Source organism: Octopus bimaculoides, chromosome 5, assembly GCF_001194135.2.
Source record: "Octopus bimaculoides isolate UCB-OBI-ISO-001 chromosome 5, ASM119413v2, whole genome shotgun sequence".
In the NCBI taxonomy this organism is placed as follows: Eukaryota; Metazoa; Mollusca; class Cephalopoda; order Octopoda; family Octopodidae; genus Octopus; species Octopus bimaculoides.
The window spans coordinates 51,703,774-51,726,784 of record NC_068985.1 but is presented as its reverse complement, the minus strand read 5'-3'; the positions used below and the strand labels follow the sequence as shown (position 1 = coordinate 51,726,784).

General features: G+C 37.2%; 1 protein-coding gene across 1 annotated transcript in view; it reads left to right on the top strand.

The window, feature by feature from the left end:
- The window catches only part of LOC106875702 (F-actin-capping protein subunit alpha-2), a 55,186-nt gene extending 32,187 nt beyond the window's left edge, over window positions 1–22,999 (top strand). The window contains exons 4-11 of the mRNA XM_014923948.2: window positions 729–780; window positions 4,571–4,634; window positions 6,633–6,703; window positions 8,721–8,936; window positions 15,290–15,374; window positions 18,767–18,838; window positions 20,526–20,588; window positions 22,803–22,999. Coding sequence (XP_014779434.1) covers window positions 729–780; window positions 4,571–4,634; window positions 6,633–6,703; window positions 8,721–8,936; window positions 15,290–15,374; window positions 18,767–18,838; window positions 20,526–20,588; window positions 22,803–22,943 — 764 coding nt within the window. The 3' untranslated portion in view covers window positions 22,944–22,999. The remainder of the gene's footprint in view (window positions 1–728; window positions 781–4,570; window positions 4,635–6,632; window positions 6,704–8,720; window positions 8,937–15,289; window positions 15,375–18,766; window positions 18,839–20,525; window positions 20,589–22,802) is intronic.
- The last annotated feature ends 12 nt before the right edge of the window (window positions 23,000–23,011 follow it).

Below are 23,011 nucleotides of genomic sequence, written 5' to 3'. Positions count from 1 at the left end.
ATATATATATATATATATATATATATATATATATAGAATAATGAAGGCAGCTATACATAATATAAAACCAAAAAGAAAAATTCAATTGTCACTAATTGTGACTGACGGTGCAGGGTAGCGCCTACATTGCTAGAAATAAGTTAAAAATCCTTAGCCGCAAGAAGCACGTCTGTGCCAGGAGAGATAACTGCTCCACAGTGAGCGAGATCACCATACTAGACTAGTTTGGTTTAAAATTAAAGCTCATTAGTAGTAACTACTCCACCACTGCATGCATACATACATGCATATATATATATATATGTATATATGTAGGTAGGTATGTATGTATCCTTGTTAAACTAGCAAAAGGCCTTGTTTAGCTGTTCAAACTTTGAATTGTTAGTACAAGATGCCCTACATAAAAAAAAAACAAGACAAAAGGAAGTGGTCACCGTTTAAATGTTGACTTTGTGATAGTTACTATCAAACAACTATTGACATTGGTATATGTACGAGAAAAGAGGTAAGACAGTTCAAAGCTGAATCATTATTTCTCTTATGTATATTGGCTGTTATTAAATGCTCTCTCTTTCTCTCTCTCTCACTCTCTCTCTCCCCCTCTCTCTCTCTCTCTCTCTCTTTTTCATTTCCTTTCCATTCCTCTTTTAACTTTTTCTTTTACCCTTTTATATCTCTCTCTCTCTCTCTCTCTCTATTGCTATGAATCTCTTTTTTTATACCTACAGACGTTCGTATATTACTGAATGAGGACCAGTTACTTCGGACAGGAGCTTCTGGGTAAGTTATTACAGACAAATGCCCATTCTTTCTCTCAGAGCATCTTTTCCTCCTCCCACTCTGCTATAACTCCCATTCAAACACCTACTACCTTAGGTGAAATCATGTCATCTCTCTGTCTGAGATGAAAGAGGAATCAATTACTATCCTCTACACTACATGTGACATCAGACTGCAGTGTATGATAATGGAGGAATACAGTGGTGTACTTTAGAGTAGTTCTATGTACAGTGTGCCTGTTTATGTTTCGCTATTAGTTATTCATTTAATCTACATGTCTGCTAGCTTTTATATTTCTTTCTCTCTCACCTAAATGATAAAGGTCAAATTTTGTAGTCTCCCATTTTGCTGACATCCGAGTATTGGTTCCTGTCTAGTAGTGGCTAAAATATCACCGTTTACCAAGATTTAGTTCACACTGTTCAGTAGATGTGTTGGAAGCCTCTAGTCCTTTGTTGTATCTGCTTAATTAGTGGTGGGGATGGTATGGGGAGATTTCCTATGTCTTGTCAAAGTAGCACTGAAGTAAACTCAGCTTTTTTTTGTGTGTTGGCTGCACACCAGCTGAAGCCATTAAGGGAAGCTTGTATGTATTCACTCAGCCTATTTGAAATAGCAGCTAAATCTCCCTCATATGACTCTACCATTTTAAAAGGAAGGAAGGATACTTTGATCACTTCCTCACCTTCTCTTCTAAAATATGAGTAACCATGTGGCCCAGAAACCTTTTCTGCTCTGGTCGTGTCTGTCATACTTTGTCTCATCTCTTTGCATAAAGCCAACTGTTTTAGAATTTGTAGTTTTGCAAGCTGCATGGTAACCTCACTGGTGCTGGCACTTTAAAGAAAGCACTCTGTACACATTGTACAGTGGTTGGCATTAGGAAGTGCAGTCAGCCATAGAAACCATTCCAAAATAGATAGCGGAGCCTGATGCAGTCCTTCGACCCTTCAGATCCAATCAAACCATCCAACTCATGCCAGCATGGAATGTGGACATTAAATGATGTTGACAGTATGGTTAAGATTAGATCTGCTTGATTAAGACTTGATTGTGGGGCTGAACAGTGACAAATATGTGTTGGTAGTTGCAGGATGTCCAGACCTCAGTGAGTCCCGTGTCTTCTGACATTTGATCAAAAGCGCACCAAGCAGATCACATCAGAAGAAAGTCTGACATTGTTTCAGGCAGATCCAGCTGGTTTCCTTGAACATTTCCTAAGCCAGGATGAGTCTTGGCTTCATCACTTTGAGCTAGAGACAGAGACACAGTCCATGCAATGGTAACATCTCTCCTCATCTGCTCCAAAGTAGGTCAAGGTTTTTTCATCTGCAAGGAAGGTGATGGCCTGCATGTTTTGAGATGTAAAAGGCATTGTGTTTATTGACTCTCTTCAAAAGGACCACTCCATCGATGGAAAGTACTATGCCAACTTGCTGAGGCAGTTTCAAAAAGCTACCAAGACCAAACACCCAGGAAGATTGATAAAAGCAGTCTTGTTTCATCTGGATAATGTTCCAGCACACATCTTTGGTTTCAGTGGCTGCTGTGCATGACTGAGGCTTTAGCACCTTCCCCATTCTCCTGATTTGGCATGGTCTGACTTTCATCTGTTTCCTAACTTGAAAAAAACACTCAGCTGGAAACCAGTATTGCAGTGATTATGATGTCATATCAGCTGTTGTTGCTTAGTTACTCTTGAAGTCTTTTGAACCATTAGATGTCAGCTGACTTGGAAAGAAACAATGCAGTTGAAATGAATGCATTCAAAACTTCACAGCTCTAGCATCACTCCTTCATAGTAAGCCTATGAACCTTTCAGCCCAACCTTGTATATATTGTTTTTAAACACAGTATATCCATAAAATATTTTATCTCTGATATAAACTGCAGTAACTTGCCTGTCAACTGTGTATATACATTATGATACATAGGTGACTATTTTAATTTAATACTGCTTCAATTGCAAACACCAGATTGTTAAATCGGCAATGATGGTGAGTCCTGATCAATGGGGTTGGGGGTCTACATTGGTAACCTGCAGTTACATCCTTAGTTACCTACCATGTTTCCTCTACAAGCCCAAGTGTAGATAGTGCTACCAATAGCAGTACACATGAAGATGTGCAGAAAGCATGTTTATATTAAAAACCTGCAGAGATGGTGGGTATTACTGATGATAACAATTTCACATAGCATAATTAAAAGTGTTGTAACTATAGTTGGCCAATGTGGTGAACATCTGCAAATGATAGAGACTTTCAGTCTGTAGGGACCAAATGCCAGAACTGATGAAGAAAAATAACAGTACATGGTGCATATGGATTTTTGTATGGGATTTTATCAGATGTTAATCGGACAAAGAGCAGGACCACAGATGTCAGTTAGACAAGGAGCATTAAGTTCACTGTTGTGTGATATATGGAGTGGTTCCAATATTGAAAATACCTCAGAGTGACAGCTGTGTCCAGCATAGTTACGGGTTGACCTTTGGCAAGATATAACACCTGTTCAGCCACCCTGCCAGGGATATGGCAAAGTCATGGGGTTGCCGCATGGTGGATTGTGAAGAGGTAGCGGAAGAGCTCAACTGAGCCACCAGTGCTTCTCACATTGATGCTGAACGGAGGAATCTTAGAAGATCAACAGTCAGGATCAAGCTCTATCTAGAAAGTAACTACAATGCATCCATAGGGGTGGTGTCCTTGGTTGTGTAATCAGCAAATGAAAGATTTATTATGACTCAAGCTCCCGATTCAAATTCATGCAAATGGAATTGGATGGCAATGTAGAGTTATGGGAATCTGTGAAAGCAGCACGACCGACAAATGACCATTAAGTTTTTTTTCTTTAATGTTGTTTTCTTATCCCACTATTTCCATTTTGTTTTTTGTTGAATTGTTCCGTTTATAGATGATTCCTGTGTTCCCTGTTAGGCAGCAAATTGTTAAAACATTGGTTAACAGCATTTTGTTTGTTCCAACTGTATGTGCTTGAGTTTAAAACCTGCCCAAGTCAGCTTGCCTACCCATTCAGGATAGTGGATTGGAAGGGGTGAAGAATGTTTTGTGATATTTGTTCTGATTCTTTGCATTCTGAGTTCAAATCCTGACATGGTCTGCTTAAGTGATAGTTAATCTGTCACATGATTTCACACCATCTTTAGTGTTTTTAATACTGATCATTTGCAAGTGGTTTGGCCACGCCCCCAGTTTGCAGATATTGTTCTCCTTCCTGCCAATCTTAGAGATGCTGCCTCTCTTCCTGAGTAAGGATAAAAAAGTAGGAATGGCTATGTGATTAAGAAGCTCACTTTGCAACCATGTAGCTTTGGGTTCAGTTCCACTGTGTAACACCTACTATGGCTTTAGGGACATATGCTTTGTGAATGACTTTGGTAGATTGAAATTCTGATGTGTGTATTTATATGTGTGTGTGTTCCCCCTCCCCACCTCTTGACAGCTGGTGTTGGTTTGTTTATGTTCCTGTAACTTAGCTGTTCAGTGAAAGAGACTAATTGGATAAGTACCAGTGGTTGATTTGTTTGACTGAGCCCTTTAATGGAGCTCAGTGTGGCTGCAGTTCAATGAAAGAAACCAGTAAAAAATAGGATTATCATTGTCACTGCTACTTCTACTAGTGTTGTTAAGCTCACTTGTTATTCCTTCCAAAGCACAGAGATCCCTAGAGTCAGCACTCAACCCCAACTCCATTTTCTTGTAGCACTGTGATTTGTATTAATGTTATTACCACTTTGTTTAATCTCTCACTCTCTCTCTCTTAATTTCAGGGCGTTTGCTAAATACAACAAAGACCAGTTCACTCCTTGCCGGATAGAAGGCAGTGAAGAACAAGTGAGTTATTAGTTTCTGTCTCAGATATTGTAATTGTCAGTGGACTCTGGAATTCAATCAATCCATTAACTTTTTTGATACCAACCCTCCAGTGGCTTAATAGTTAGAGCGTTGCACTTGCAATGGTAAAAAAAAAAAAGAAGTAGAAATGAAAACGGTTTTAATTCCTGGCCCGAGTGGTGCATTGTGCTCTTGAACAAAACCAAACATTTTGATTCATATTGCTCTGCTATCACTTCGACATCTGGTGTGTGGCACATTATGCACTTGTATAGCCAATGTTGATTTGATGGAGTGAGTGAGCTAATGTACCGCTCAAACATCCAATCAGTATAAACTAACCATAGTATAAACAAGTCGTCTGTACTTGTTGTTCAGTAAAGAGTTGTGCAACACCCCTCTGTCAATTACGACAGGAGAGGACATCATCATCATCATCATCACCAAGCTGTCCAAGACTGACTTTGGTTCCATGATATAAACTCCGTTTTAAAATAATTTAAATTCTTTCCATCAAAATTTCATGTTCATTTAACCACTTAGCTTAATAAGGGCAAAGTTATTTTTGATAAATTTTTCATTATTTTCAAAGAAATATGGCAACAAAAGGGTTAAACTCTCCTCTCATGGTATGGCTAATTCAGTACTTTGTATCTAACTGATATTTGAAACATTAACCTTTCTCAAATCTAAAGAAAGATAAATTTAAAAAAAGATAAAAGAAAAACTAATAATAGATAACTGTTCCAAGTTAAAATAAATATTTGTAAATTTTTATCTCTTGGTATTTTCAGCTGGCTTTGGTATCTTTTGCAATGCACATATCAGTCTTCACTGCTAAATCATTATTATTATTATTATTTGTTTAAATTTCTTCAGAATTGAGAAAGGTTAAACTTTTAAATGACTCTTTTGGAGCAACAAGAATTTAATGGGAGAGGGCTGTTGTGACTTCAGGAATAGGATTTTAATACAAGTGTTGCTTCGTATATATATTGTTTTCGTTTCTTTTTTAAAATATTTATTTACCATTTAATTTTATTTGGTTATAGACATAGGTGTGGCTGTGTGGTTAAGAAGTCTGCTTCCCAATCACATAGTTTTGGGTTCAGTCCCATCACATGGCACCTTGGGCTGACCGAAGCCTTGTGAGTGGATCTGCTAGATAGAAACTGAAAGGAGCCTATTATATATATATATATATATATATATATATATGAATTTTTGATTCCTCATTCTTTTTCCTTGTATAATGTTATTGCATGCATGAGAATTCTTCTTCATCATCTCTTAGTTCCTTATGGAGATGCATAGTACATTACAATTACCAAAATCAATTTTTACAGAATTAAGCAAAATGACATAAAAACGAGATACTTTTTGAAAAGTCACCTGAGAAAATGCATCTTGTCTTAGAGTGTATCACAACTGTTTGTTCAGCATCTCACCTGTGCATGACAGGTCAAAATGATTGTAGTGGTTCTAAATAAATTGTCTTGTGAATTCCATTTTCTCTCTGTCATATTATAAATTAATGAATGACAAGTGTACAAGAATAATGTAATCAACATCATTAGCTTACAGTTCAGTATATGTGCAACATCCTACAGCTTCTTCAGAACCATAAAGATGAAGTGTATGTTTATGTGTGTATGTTTGTCTTCTTCTCTTGCCATCACATGACAGTTGTAAATAAGTGTCACCGATATACATGCAATGTCAATCATTTCCAGTATTCTATGAAAATATGCCCAGGCATGAGGGAATGTTACCCTGCTTTGGCAACAAGAAAGGCAACTGGTCATAGAAAATCTACTTCCGTCAATTCTGTCTAACTCCCGCAAGCAAGGAAATGTAGGCATTAAAACAATGGTAATGGGGGTTCATATTTGAGTAGACTTTTGCTACATACCAAGTCTCTATTGAATATACTGACTTTTTTTTTTTTTCTTCTTTTTCTACTTTTGCAAATGAAATTTTTTTTCTCTTTTTATTTAGGTTTTGATTACTGAATATGGTGACTTGGGTGCAGGAAGATTTTTGGATCCTCGAACAAAGACCACCTTTAAGTAAGTGTACATCTTATGGTTTTCAGGACTTCAAAAATATATGATTTTTGTGTTGTTGTTGTTGGCACTCCGATGCTTACGAAGTCGAGGGTTCCAGTTGATCCGATCAACGGAACAGACTGCTCGTGAAATTAACATGCAAGTGGCTGAGCACTCCACAGACACATGTACCCTTAACGTAGTTCTCGGGGATATTCAGCGTGACACAGTGTGACAAGGCTAGCCCTTTGAATTACAGGCACAAGAGAAACAGAGTAAGAGTGAGAGAAAGTTGTGGTGAAAGAGTACAGCGGGGTTCGCCACCATCCCCTGCCAGAGCCTCGTAGAGCTTTAGGTGTTTTCGCTCAATAAACACTCACAATGCCCGGTCTGGGAATCGAAACCGCGATCCTATGACTGCGAGTTCGCTGCCTTAACCACTGGCCCATTGCGCCTTCACGATTTTTGTGTAGAAATAAGAGAAAAGGTGCATTCAGTGTGTGTGTGATAATCACCACCACTTAACATCTGGTCTCCATGCTAGCATGGGTTGGACAGTTTGACATGGAGCTGGCTAGCAGGGTGCTGTCTGGACTCCAACCGTCAGTCGTGGCATGGTTTCTATGGCTGGCTGCCCTTCTTAACCGCCAACCACTTAAGTGTGCTGGCTGCTTTTTATATGTCACTGACATGGGTGCTTTTTAAGTAGCACTGGCACCTGAAAGAACAAGACTGTATGTGTGGAAGATAGTGATTTTACTTAGCTTGACATATCTTATCAAGAACGGTACATCTCCCAGTCCTTTGTCATTTTCTCAGTGATGCCTAATGTCTGAAGATCCTTTATATGCACATCACACATGTGTAGTAGAATTTATCTATTGGATTCAAACCTGAAGTTTTACCCTGTCATTTTTCTGAGTTTAGCATTCAGTATTTTTTTGATAATAGAAATTAATAATACAAAATTCTCATCAGTAGCTATGTGGTTAAGAAGCTTGCTTCACAACTGTGTGGTCTTGGGTTGCATAGCAACTTGGGCAAGTGTGCCCTCATCTATAGTATGGGCCAACCAAAGCTTTGTGAGTGGATTTGGTTGGCAGAAACTGAAAGAAGCTTGTGTGTATGTAGTTGTGTGTATTTACCTATGTCTTGTGATGGTTGTAAATGAGCATCACCATCATACAGATGATGTTTGTTTGTTTCTTGTTGTTCATGGTGAAATGTTATGTTGCTTGGAAACTGCTTGGGTGGTGACAGGAAGAACATTCAGTTGTAAAAAAAAATCTGCCTCAACAAATTCTGCATGACACACGCAAGTATGGAAAAGAAAACATTAAGTGGTGATGATGATGCATATAGAGGACTCACATTCTCTACAAACAAAATCTGATCTTTCTTCTATTGCTGCCTTCAGATAATCTCATTCTAATGTTGATATAGTGTAATGATTATCAAATATCAAGGTTGAAATTGTCTCCATCCACAGTTTGTGAGTTCTCTGTATTCATTGTCAGCATCACCATTTAATGTGCACTTTTCTTCTCATGAATGGGTTTGAAGAAATTTATTGAGATACGTTTTTTTTTTCTGTAGCCAGATGCTCTTCTTGTCACTTGTTTCCAAATAAGAATATATTTACTCTTTGGGCCTGATATGTTTTGTTTTTTTGGAAGACTAGAAACTAGACTACATTGCTTATTTGATGGTGATGTTCGTCTACAACCATTACATCGATTCAAGACAAGTGTACATGCAAACACACACAATGGGCTTCTTTCAGTTTCAATCTACCAAATCCATTCACCTGGCTTTGGCTGTGCCTGGGCTTTAATAAAAGACACCTGTCCACATGGTCGGAAACAAATTTTTCAACCATACAATCACGCTTACACCTTATGTATTAAAATGAAAATTTATAAATTAACACTTTTTGTTTCAGCTTGTTTTACTATTTTTCTTTATTTTTGAGCTGTGAAAATTTGATTCCATTTTTTTTTTTTAAATGAAATTTATTTTCATTTGTGTTTGCTATCAGATATGACCATTTGCGGAAAGAAGCCAGTGACTTCCAACCTGCTGAAATTGATAAGGTAGCTGAACCGTGGCGTTCTGCTATAGAATCTTCATTTACTCCCTATGTACATAACCACTACAAATATGGCGTCACTTCTGTCTATGGTAGCCACACTGATGGCAATATCACCATCATTGCTTGTGTGGAAAGCCATCAATTCCAACCCAAGAACTTTTGGTAAGTTTTTATTTACTCTTTTACTCTTTTACTTGTTTCAGTCATTTGACTGCGGCCATGCTGGAGCACCGCCTTTAGTCAAGCAAATCGACCCCAGGACTTATTATTTGGAAGCCTGGTACTTATTCTATCGGTCTCTTTTGCCGAACCACTAAGTTACGGGGACATAAACACACCACCATCGGATGTCAAGCGATGGTGGGGGGGACAAACACACATACATATATATATATATATATATATATATATATTACATATATACAACGGGCTTCTTTCAGTTTCCGTCTACCAAATTCACTCACAAGGCTTTAGTTTTTTTTTTTCTTTTTTCTTTCATTTTAATTTTTTTAACATTTTAACGTTTATACTGGCTGAGTGGTGTCCAAGAGATCGAAAATGGCCACTTGGAAGGTCTCCATGACAATGGGAGGATGATTTGGTCAAACATGATTTGGGTCAAGATGGAAAAGAATTGCATGATCAAGGCAAAGCTAGAAGCTCATTGGATCATCGGTGAATAACAGCATCTGATGGTCTGGTTGATTCTGTGATATTGTGAACCTGGCCATATCAAGCCCAAGTATTGTGTTTTGTGTTCAAAACAATCAGATTTCGCCTCTTGCATCTATCTTTACAATGTCACTTTAAAAATAAGCTATCACATAACTGAAATATCAGATCTATGAAACAATGTGAACTTTTAGGTGCAGGCATGGTTGTGTAAGGCGGCGAGCTGGCAGAAACATTAGCACGCTGGGCGAAATGCTTAGCGGTAGTTCGTCTGCTGTTATGTTCTGAGTTCAAATTCTGCCGAAGTCGGCTTTGCCTTTCATCCTTTCGGGATCAATAAATTAAGTACCAGTTACAAACTGGGGTCGATGTAATCGACTTAATCCCTTTGTCTGTCCTTGTTTGTCCCCTCTATGTTTAGCTCCTTGTGGGCAATAAAGAAATAAGCTTGCTTCCCAACCACATGATTCTTGGTCAGTCCCACAGCATGGCATCTTGAGCAAGTGTCTTCTATAGATTTCTTCGACTAAAACCCTTCAAGGTGGTGCCCCAGCATGGCCACAGTCGAATGACTGAAAGAAATAAAAGAATAATAAGCATTACACGTGACAGTAATCTGAATGCTAATGTGTACTTACTAGTATGGTGGATGGCAAAATTAGTAGAGCATTGAGCAAAATGCACTGCATTTTTTAGGTACGGCACTATAGTTTAAATTCCTTTCAGGGCAGATAAAACAAATACCAGTAATATACTGGAGTAAACTCCACACACACACTTCCAAATTTGTGACCTTCAGCTTATGTGAGAAACTGTTATTTAATCTCAAATCATTTGCCATTGTGCAGACCTAGAGTGAAACTTGGTTACTATTTCTGTCAGTTAAAGTAACCATTCACATATTCTTGCATTGGCTCATAGAAGTCATTGCTGTTATTGAGGGCCAAATAGATGGAGCGTTGACGTTACCAAGATTCCAACTTAGAACATAATGGAATGGATCCAAATACTCTTAGGACTTAATCATGCTGCTATTTCTGCAATTCCACTTTAACAATCATCACTTTAATGTCCACTGTTCCATGCTTACATGAAACAGACAGAATTTACTGAGCTGCATTCCCTTCCGTTTGCCAATTTTCATGTTACCAAGCAAGGTAATATTTCCCCATAGCCTGGCATATTTTTCATTGAAGAATAGAAACAAACATCACTTATGCAACAGTGATGCTTGTTCACAACTGTCCTATGATATCAAGACCAGAGTACACACACACACACACACACACACACATTGGGCTTCTTTCAGTTTCTGTCTATCAAATCCATTCACAAGGCTTTGGCTGGCCTGGGGCTATAAAAGTCACTTGCCCAAGGTACCACACAGTGGGGTTGAACCTGAAACCACATGGTTGACTGCTGCTACTACTGCTAATAATGGTTTCAAATTTTGGCACAAAGCCAGCAGTTTTGGGGGAGAGGTTTAGTTGATTACATCAACCCCCAGTGCTCAACTGGTACTTATTTTATTGACCCTGAAAGGATGAAAACAAAGTTGACCTCGGCAGAATTTGAACTCAGAATATAAAGACAGATGAAATGCCACTAAGTGTTTTTTGCCTGGCGTACTGATGATTCTGCTAATAATAATAATGATAATTTCTGATTGTGGTACAAGGTCAGCAGTTTTATGGGGGAGGAGTTAGTACTATAAGCCCAGTATTTGACTGGTACTGTAATTTATTAGCCCATCAAAGGCAGAGTTGATCTCAGCAGGATTTGAACTCAGAATATAAAATGGCTGAAGAAACATGAAAAAGCATGTGTCTGATACTCTAACAATTCTGTCAATCCCCTGTCAGCAATGAAATTATGATAAACAGAAATAACCTGAATGTAAGACCTGAGAATAGTCTCCATAATAGGTGCTTTAGGTATAATGAAAAAATTGACAAATACGTTACCAAAATCTCGGGACTTAGAAATATGTATAATATACAGAAAATAGCACTGCTAGGCATCACATACATCTTATGTTGAGCACTTTCAATATAGAAAAAGTAACAGTTCAAAATAAACCACAGCACATACCCAAAGCACACAGAGCTACGCTGGGCATTGCAGTGAAAGTACACAAAAATAAAACAACTGAATGATGATGATGATGTTGAGGATTCTATCCATTATAGGCACAAAATTTGAAATTTAGTGGGAAGGGAGGGGTGGTCTAGTCAAGTACATCAGCTGCTGTGATCAACTGGTACTTTGTTTTATTTTCACTGAAAGGATGAGAAACAAAGTTGACTTTGGTGGAATTTCAACTCAGAATATAATAAAGAGCTGCTAGGAATGCCATTTGAGCATTTTGTTCCGGCACAGTAACAATTTGATTCCGCCTGCTTGCTGTCACCTTAATAATAATTATAATAATAGCTTCTAATGTAGCCACTAAATTTGGGTAAGTGTTAGTTGATTATTGATTGTAGTACTTGACTGGTACTTATTTCACAACGATAATGATAAAATCAGCCATGGTTGGATTTGGTCTTAGAATGCAATGGACACAACTAGATATAATAATAATAATAATAATAATAATAATAATAATAATAATAACAATAACAATGTTAGTGAGGATGGTGATTATAATTGTTTAATCAGTAATTAGTAATGTTTATTCACTTTATTTACTGAATAAACCTTCTTTCTTATTTTTAAACATCCTGTTGGAAGGTCCTACATTTTCAGACAGTTTGTCTTGCATTAAATATTGGTTTGGCTTCATTTAGAAATAGCAGTCATTGTAACTTGTTTAAAGGCTCTCTGTTCAAGCACAGATGAGTAGCACTAATACCTTTTAGCTCATATATATATATATATATATATATATATATATATATATATATATATATATATATAGTGAGAGAATGAACATGTATTCCTTATAGCATCTGTTTCAGTATTTGGTAATTAACGATGCCACACTTGAAATGCAATCCATTAGATACAACTTATGTGATATCATTAATTGTTGAATACTGAAACAAATGTAATAACAGAGTATCAAGTTCATGCCTATGCTTTTTTTTTCCTTTATTTCATTATTGGTGTGCTCTTTATATTTTGTTATAACACTTCTCAGACGAAAAGGAATCCATTGGGGTCACGTAACAATGTGAGCTTAATGTGGTTATTCCTAATAAAAGCCACAATCTGAACAGTAAATTTGTTGCTCACTGAACAAATCCATTCCCACTTATATGTGTGTGTGTGTATGTGTGGAGTCTTTTGTGATATTTCCCAATGAAATACACTAAAAAGAATCAGACTTAGTGAAATCCCTTCTTTATTGGTTTCAATCATTGGATTGCAACCATGTTGGACTACACTACCTTCAACAGGTGATCATATTATTCTTAAGTTATTTCCAAGTCTAGTACTTTATCGATATATTTGTTGATCCACTAAGTTACTGGACATAAACAAATGAATATAAACACAGTCACACACACACTCACACTCATCGTTATCATCACTATTCCATGCTTGCACAGGTCAGGCAGAGTTTGTTGAGGTGCATTTTCTATGAGTGGATGTCCTTCCTGTCCTGTCTCCAGGCATGTTTTTTTCATAGAAGACTAGAAACAAATAACATCACTTGTATAGTGGCAGTGATGCTTGCTTATAGCCATCACACACACACACACACACACACACACACACACACACACACACACACACACACACACACACACACACACACACACACACACGTGATGGCTTTCAGTTTCTGTCTACCAAATTCACTCACAAGACTTTAGCTGCTTCAAGGTTTTAGTAGAAGATATTTGCTCAAAGCACCATGCAGTGGGACTAAACCCAAGACATGGTTAGGAAGGAAGCTTCTTAATCACACAGCCATGCCTGTGACTGTGTATAATTTGTTAAATGGTAATTATACAGAAGCCTCTCTCTCTCTCTCTCACACACACACACACACACACACACACACATGATAGGCTTCTGTATAATTTTTGTTTATCCAATTTCTCTCATGCATTATCTAACCGAAGGCTATCAGAAAATGCTTGCTTACACAATACGCCTTGCATTGGGATTGAATTTAAAACTGCATGGTTGCAAAATGAACTTCTGAACCACACCCACATTAATTTTTTTAGCTATTTCATTAAGCTAGGATTGAGTTTTAAATTAAATATAAACACTTTAAAATAGGTGGGGGGTTTTTTGTACCAAAAAACCAGAAGCAGTCTCTGGTTGATTGGTATAAAATGGGTTAAAGTACTTTCAATGTGCTCAACTCAAAAAATACCTAGTGCAAAGTATCAGTAATTCAGTTAATAAATTGTATATCCACATCATGTATTGGTATGATATCCGTGTATAATTTACAAAATTGTCAGCCCAATTTCTGCAGTCTGCAACAAGATCAAGAAGGCCTTATTTTAAAAGAAATCTGACAAAAGTTGAAAAATCATACTGGATTTTTAAGTCCTGATGAATGCTTTTTGAGTTGGCAACTAATCATTATTCTAATGTTAATTTTCCATGCTTGCATGGGATGGACAGAGTTTATTGTATATTTTCTATGGCCAGATACTCTTCCTGTCTCCAACCTTTGCCTGTTTCCCAGCAAGGTTATATTTCCCCATGACCAGATAATGTTTTTCACAGAAAACTGAAAACAAACAACCTTGCTTGTATGTCAGTGCTACTCATTTACAACCATCATGCGATCTCTAGACATGAGTACTTGAACTCAGACACACGTTTTTAAACACAGTATTTACATGTTATTAATTTTGGTTTTATCAGCTTTTCACAAAGCAAATGATTGGGAAGCTGACTTCTGAACCACAAAGTCACACTTGTGCCTATAAGCTAGTAATAGTTTTTAAGCATACACATGTTTTTAAAAGATAGGAGAGACAGTGCCCATAAATTATGAAAGCTCTTCCAGGCTAAATGAGATTGATTTGAGCATGTAGGAAAAGCCAATGGGCAATAACAGAATTGCTTAGATTTGTGGTTTGAGTTGGAAAAAATTGGTTGATGTATGTTTAGCTTGCAGGGTCTGATAAATGATACAGTGTGAGTAATGTAAAAAGTAGGCTGAGCTGGATGGAGAGGTTTCTTTGCATTGCATTATTAGAATCACATTGCAATGAACCAGTGGTGTAGTGTGCTGGTGAGTAAAACTGACTGATGATAGTGTAGATAAGTGTGGTTCTGTCTCATATAAGAACAGTGCTCCACTAGCTTTTATTCAACCTTTGTAAAGGGTCAGTAACTAATCAGGGAGGAATTTGGTATTTCTTTGCTCTTAAAATTCATAGTATTCTAAATATTATTTCATATTATATGCTTTTACTCTTTACTCTTTGACTGTGACCATGCTGGAGCACCGCCTTTAGTCGAGCAAATCGACCCCAGGACTTATTCTTTGGAAGCCTAGTACTTATTCTATCGGTCTCTTAGGCTGAACTGCTAAGTTACAGGGACGTAAACACACCAGCATCGCTTTGGGGGACAAACACAGACACACAAACACATACATATATATACATATATTCGACGGGTTTCTTTCAGTTTCTGTCTACCAAATCCACTCACAAGGCTTTGATCGGCCCGAGGCTATAGCAGAAGACGCTTGCCCAAGATGCCACTCAGTGGGACTGAACCCGGAACCATGTGGTTCGTTAGCAAGCTACTTACCACACAGCCACTCCTACGCCTATATATATTGAACAAATTTATAGTTTACTTTGTATTTCGATTCGTATGCTAATGTAATTAATATCTGTATTTCTAATGTTTTATAGGAATGGGCGCTGGCGCTCTCAGTGGACTGTCACCTTTAATGAGAATGGCGGTAAAGTTGACTTGATAGGTCTTCTCAAAGTGCAGGTAAGCAAGCAACAACTATGAATTTTTGGATGTTGAACAGGGAGGTAATTCTTGCTTTAGCAAGTGTTTAAAGGGAGGTAATCAAAGACGACTTGTTATAATAAAAAGAACAAAATGCGCTTGCATATACAACGTGCGGCAGAAAAAAATTCGTCATTGGTGTGGCGCTAGTGGACATAGACAGGTGGTAACAATGTATTCATGTAGATAATGTTTTACTGCTTTTTTCCCCCCACACATCGTGAATTGGACTGCGTACACTCTGTGATAACTGTTGAAATGTTTAACAAAAATGACGGATTGGGGAGGTTGTGTCGTATCCTGTATATAAGTAGTTATACTTCTTACTCTTTACTCTTTTACTTGTTTCAGTCATTTGACTGCGGCCATGCTGGAGCACCGCCTTTAGTCGAGCAAATCGACCCCAGGACTTATTCTTTGGAAACCTAGTACTTATTCTATCGGTTACTTTTGCCGAACCGCTAAGTTATGGAGGCGTAAACACACCAGCATCGGTTGTCAAGCGATGTTGGGGGGACAAACACACACACACACACACACACACATATATATATTCATATACATATATACGACAGGCTTCTTTCAGTTTCCATCTAACAAATCCACTCACAAGGCTTTGGTTGGCCCGAGGCCATAGTAGAAGACACTTGCCCAAGGTGCCACACAGTGGGACTGAACCCGGAACCATGTGGTTGGTAAGCAAGCTACTTACCACACAGCCACTCCTTGCGCCTAGACCTTTTTTCTTAAAATTAGCAGAACTCAGATTAATAAAGAATTGTAGTAGTGGAGGTTGGCGGGGCTATGCTGGGGACATTAATGATGTTAATGAACAGCAGTTTCTCATTTTTCACTTTTGAAATCATTATTACATAACTAAATAGTTTATAACTTATGACATCAGATAATAAGTTGATGTGGGGATACAATTTGTGATATTCATCAAGAGTCAAAGTGCATATATTAGTAATAGTATCTGTGATAAGTCTGCTCATTGTTAATCTATGAGTCTAAAAACCTTAATTCTCAGTTGGAGTCCATATAAAAGTTTGTTGTTAAAATCTGTGCAATAAATTGGTGAGATTTCTACAACACAAAATATTTTAACACCTTTTTTTATACAGTTCCTTATATCTAATCTAATATATAAAATAGAGATGTGTGTGTATTCACTTTTCACATGAAAATGGCTTCAATTCCATACTTGTGATGAATAATTTGACCTCAGACACATAATTGGGTCTTCGTTTAATTTTTTTTATTATAAATAAAAAAATATTGCTTTATATTCATGATTCACTTTTTTGAAAAGGTTTCTCAATGTCAACTTCTGGCATTGATGTAAAAGCAGCGAAGTCTCTCACTCACTATTTTAATGTTCACTATTTGTGAACAACATAAATTACTGAAAGAAATATTTACGAAGTTCACAAGTTTAAATATTCAGAGCAAGATAGTTTTTAACATGCTTTCATTTATTCAACTTTTTCATTCCATGTTTATCTCATTGTTTTGCAATGTCTTCTCTCTCTCTCTCTTTCTCTGATTTCATTCCGAACTCGCACACTTCATTAATTTCCATAAAAATTAAAAAATTTATTTTCGTTTTGCACACCATGTTCAGCTATGTATTTGTAGTCAGTCGCACATGCGTTTTTGTATGTACGTTTGTATACATTTATGTGTGTGAACGAGTGTGTTGTCATGCATACATCTTTTTTCTCTGTGTGTGTGTGTGTGTGTGTGTGTGTGTGTGTGTGTGTGAGGGAAAGTGATGTCTAAGTGGCACTCTCTCTTTCACACACAAACACATACAAGAAAGATGTATGCATATTTATGTATGTACTTATACATGACAACACACCCCTTCACTCAATCGCTCTCTCTTTCTCTCTCTCGCTCTCTCTCTCTCTCTCTCACACACACACACATGCGTCCATTTCATCTGATGTTTGATACTGTATGTATATATGTGTGTGTGTGTGTGTGTGTGCATGCAGCATTCCACAATCACCAGAAAAAAGCAGAGGAATTTTCTTTCTTGATGCTCCTGGTGGCACAGGTAAAACATTTGTAACATTGCTTCTCTCCAAGGGAAGATAACAAAAAAGAATTGCAGTTGCCATACCATTGTCTGGCTTTGCTGCCACCATTCTCCGAGGCGGACAAACAGCTCATTCTGCTTTTAAATTACCACTAAACCTGGTCACAAATGACAGTCTAATTTGTAACATAAGCAAAGATTCAGATTCACCAAAAGTGTTGTGCCAATGCATCATTATCATTTGGGATGATTGCACCATGTCACATAGAGGTGCAATGGAAGCTCTTGGTAAGACCTTACAGGACATCAGAGGCAACAACAAATCTGTGGGAGGAGTTACATTAGTTTTATCAGGAGACTTGTGACAGACATTACCAGTCATTCCGAGACGAACAAGATCTGATGAAATAAAAGCATGCATTGTCTTCACACCTATGGAATAAAGTACTAAAATTCTCTTTCAATACTAATGTGCAAGCTTTATTACATGGAGACTAATGTGCAAAACAGTTTCCAACCTGGCTCCTCCAATTAGGAAATGGAAAAGTACCATTTGATGGGAATGATGTTATCAGTTTGGCTCATATTGCTGTCACGGTGAATTCCCCAGCTGATTTGAAGGACAGGATATTTCCAGACTTTAGTAATAATTATAATTCACATAAATGGTTGTGTGAAAGGGCATTTCTTGCTCTAAAAAATGAGAAAGTAGCAAAGATTAACCATGAATTAATGAATAATATTCCAACAGTCATTAATAAGAACAAATCAGTTGATTCAGTCTTTGATGAAAATCAAGCTGTCCATTACCCAACAGAGTTCCTTAATTTTCTTGAGCTACCTGGAACTCCTCCACATAATTTTTTTATGAAGGTAGGAGTCCCAGTAATGCTTCTAAGAAGTTTAGATCCTCCTACATTATGCAATGGGACAAGGTTGATTGTGAAGACATTACCACCTAATGTGACAGAAGCTACCATCATCAATGGATGTGCCTCTGGGATCTAATTTGTTAAAATACTTAGTGTAACTAGTTCATTGCTCATAAGCTTTAACAACAAAATCTTATGAGACCTCAAGGGTTATATGGGCACCAGTTGAGAACCACTGATCGAGGGATACCTTTGTTGGCTTGTTGATAATTTACGTTAGTTCTCCCCCCCCCCCCAGTTTTCTTTTTTTCAACTTCTCAACACTAAATAACATCACAGTTCACCTGCTACTGGACTGTGGCAGTTAACTTACATAAGATTTTGGTGATGACTTATATAAGATTTTGTCAACTTGCAGTTATTTAATATTTCTTTTTTTTTTTTAATTTTATCAGGTCCACTATTATGAAGATGGTAATGTACAGCTTGTTAGCTCCAAAGATGTTAACTTAACTTTAAATGTTACCGTAAGTATATATTTTTTTGTTACATATTTTTTCGTTTGTTTTTGTCACAATTTCTCTCTGCTTCTTTACATTTCTATGGATTTGAAAGGGCTTCTCTCCAATTCTATGTCTTACCATTTGTTGTAGTTCTTTGTTTTAAGTTTCTTTGTAATGTCCTGCATTCTGAGATTCACCTGCACCACCACTTCCCATATATACCTCAGTTTTTCTCTTCTGCAGGTCCCTTTCACTTTAATCTCTTGGCACTTGTATGCATTACTAAGAAGAGACTGTCAGTGCAGTCTCCACCCAGTCACACTATGGAATCTGGTTCTTTATACTCCCAGTTTTTCTTTCAACTCATTTGTTCTTTGTTGTTCATTCACACTTAATTTGTACATCCACATGTACAACTGATTAGATGCCCTTGCCTTCTGTTGTTGATCAAATTGATGCAGATGCCTCTGATGAGAATTTAAAATAAGATTTGAAAATCGATTAAGGTTGATCATCATTTTTATCAATCTAAAGAGAAAGTTAAATTAACCCTATTTATAAAGGTTCTATGAGGGGTGTTGAAAAGTTCCTGGCTCTAAGGGTATCATGAAAGGTCTGGTTGGAGGCCCAACCTTCCAAGTTCTTTTGCAAGGCTTAGAAAAACTGAAGGATCACTGCAATAAGTGTGCATCTGAGAGGGGAATATGTTTAATAAAATCATGATTGACTGACCCTCCTGTATTTTCTTTTACTCAAAGCCAGGAACTTTTCAGCACCCCATCATATATAGGTTACATATGATTGGTGGATCTTTCATGTTCTGTACCTTTCTTCTCCAGATTATTTTGGGTCTATTTTGCTCTTATGTTGAAGCCACTGATCACCAATGTCTGTTGAGTAGATTTAAGACTATAGTAGAAGACACTTGCCCAAGGTGCCACAGAGTGGGACTGAACTTGAAACCATGTAGTTGGGAAGCAAACTTCTGAAGTATGCAGCCACTTCTGTGCCTCTATGAATACTAAATGTGTATCCATACATTTAGTATTCTTGCTGTAGGTGCTCCAAATAATTTAATTTTGTTCAGCCCATTTGCATTCAGGTTTCTTAATGAAATATATTGCTTATTTATTCACATTCTTTGGAATTAATTCTGCATTGTCTTGTAGCTTCAAGATTTTGATGATGTGATTGTATATTTTTAGAATGACATTGTAGGGGAGGTGTGAGAGGTTGAATCTGGTCAGTTTTAGCACCCAGCACACTGTTAAGTGGTTGGTGTTAGGAAGGGCACTCAACTATAGAAACCATGCCACAAGCAATTGGAGTCTGGACAGCTCCCTGCTAGCCAGTTCCATGTCAAACTATTCAACACATTCCAGCACGGAAAGTGGACGTTAAACGAGGATGATGATGATGATGATGATAATGATGACATAGAATATTGGGGCCAGTTGTGGCTGGTTTAAATACTAAAGGGTTAATGAAATATTAAAGCAGCAAATTTGAGTGGTTGGCGTTAGGAAGGGCATCCAGCTGTAGAAACTCTGCCAGATCAGATTGGAGCCTGGTGTTGCCATCCGGTTTCACCAGTCCTCAGTCAAATCGTCCAACCCATGCCAGCATGGAAAGCGGACGTTAAACGATGATGATGATGATAATGAAATACAACTATTAGGTTTTGAAAGAAATATTATTTTTTCTATTTCAGAAAGAAGAAGCATTGGCCAAGGAATTTACACAACTGGTTTCAGAGGCAGAGAATGAGTATCAAGTAAGTTTCATACACACCTGCATGTGTGCGCAATGTTGCTTTTTAATATTATCATACTGAGTAAGGTGGTGAGCTAGCAGAATCATTAGCATGAAGCTTAGTGGCACTTCATCTGTATTTACATTCTGAGTTCAAAATTTTGCTGAGGTCGACTTTGCTTTTGATCCTTTCGGGGTTGATAAAATAAGTACCAGTTAAACACTGGGGGTCGATATAATCAATTTAACGCTTCCTCAAAAATTCTTGCTGGATTAGTGCCAAAATTTGAAACCTATATTATTATAGTAAGGCAATGAGCTGGCAGATTCGTTAGCATGAAGGATAAAATGCTTAGTGGGATTTCGTCCATATTTATATTCTGAGTTCAAAATTCCACTGAAGTTGATAAAGCAAGTACCAGTTGAACATTTGGGTTTATGTAAACTGACTTAACTCCTCCTCCAAACTTGCTGGCCTTGTGTCAAAATATGAAATTATTATTTATTGTACTGTGTTGTTACATTTGTATTTATACTTTTGAAGTAGTAGTTGATGTTATTACTAGTGTCATTATGGATGTCCACTGTAGAATTGGAGTTTGCATGTCCTGTCTGGGAGAGATCATCCCAGGAAAGAAACTCGATCCAGCGTTGAACATGTGTTGTTAGGTCTCATGTAACCAGTGATCTATCAGCACAGACAACTGCCATCTCCTTGTTGGTATTTGCTCCTACTGATACCAGACAGGAATTGGTTAGTTAAGTCAAGATGATAAAGGCTACTAATGATGGACCATACTATGGAACATTGCCCTTTCTGCCTTCTACTATCCAATCACCACAGCTCAAAAGATATTGCAGAGTTACATAAAAATGGAAAAAAAACTGTGTAAAGAAATGAGAAAATGTCATATAACCATCACACTTTGAAGAATCAAAAGATGGCGTGGCAAGGATATAGTTGCATCTTGTGTTCAAATCCTACTCTGGTTACATTTCATTGTGTCAGGGTTTATTTTAAGGTACCTGATAGGTATTAAGGTCTATATGCCCTTTGTAAAAATTTGCAGCCTTTTACTTATATAAGGAATTATTATTACTGCTGCTGTTATTATTGCCTCTTATAATGATGTTCTTGTAGCCAAGCTCTGGGATTATAATGACCAATATATTGAATCCTACTTTGAACACTTCTGTATTATGATGCAGTTAGTCAGTCTTCATCCACAAGATAGTCAGGGTGTCTTGACCACCTGTTACAGCTGGTTATTGTTTACCCTCCTGTTGTAATTGGTCAGTATTGGTCATTATGTACGACTACAGTTACTGTTACTCTAGCAGTTATTGTTTACATTGTTGTAACTGCTGTTTCTGGTGATGTTGTTTAACCCATTAGCATTCAGATCTCTGTCAATTGTATTGCTTATTTATTCACATTGTTTTGAATTAATTATGCATTATCTTGTAGCTTCAAGATTTCAATGGTGTGTTTATATATTTTTAGAATGACATTGTAGGTTAAGTGTGAAAGGTTGGATCTGGTCAGTTTTAACACAATACAAGTAGAATATTTGGGCTGGATGTGGCTGGATTAAATGCTAAAGGGTTAATAGATCTATCCTCATAAAGCAGCGAGCTGGCAGAAATGTTAGCATGCCAGGCGAAATGCTTAGCGGTATTTCGTCTGCCGTTATATTCTGAGTTAAAATTCCGTCGAGGTCGACTTTGCCTTTCATCCTTTCGGGGTCGATAAATTAAGTAGCAGTTATGCACTGGGGTCGATGGAATCGATTTAATCCCTTTGTTTGTTCCCTCTATGTTTAGCCCCTTGTGGGCAATAAAGAAATAAGATCTATCCTCGTTTATCACTGATCTGGAATAACATGGAACACTAGTTGTGAACTGTATTATACTTATCACAAATTGATCAGCAATAATGCAGGTTGATAATCAAAAGATTCTGCTTGAAGTGCAAAAGTATACCTCAGTAATCATCCACAGTACTTAGTACAACTTCGGGTCTCAGAACAAAACCTATTTTTCCCCATACATTGTTATTCATTTATCATTGATTCAGTTAACATGATGGTTTCTTATTTTATTTTTTTTTTAATCAAAAACCTGTGATGTACACCAGTCTTGGTGACACTTTTAAAAAAAATTTCTATTTTATTATTATTATTATTATTTTTTGTTGTAATATTAATCAGTGTTTTTCTTTCCTCCTGTTTTGCAGAAAGCCATATCTGAAAACTACCAAACTATGTCTGACACCACCTTTAAAGCTCTCAGACGACAACTTCCTGTGACCCGCAGCAAAATTGACTGGAACAAACTGATCAGTTACAAAATTGGGAGTGAACTGAAGAGCCCTTGAAAGGGTTTTTCTGTTTTAGGTGGTCTTTATTCTTTTTTTTTTTTTTTTTTTTTTTTTTTTTTTTTTTT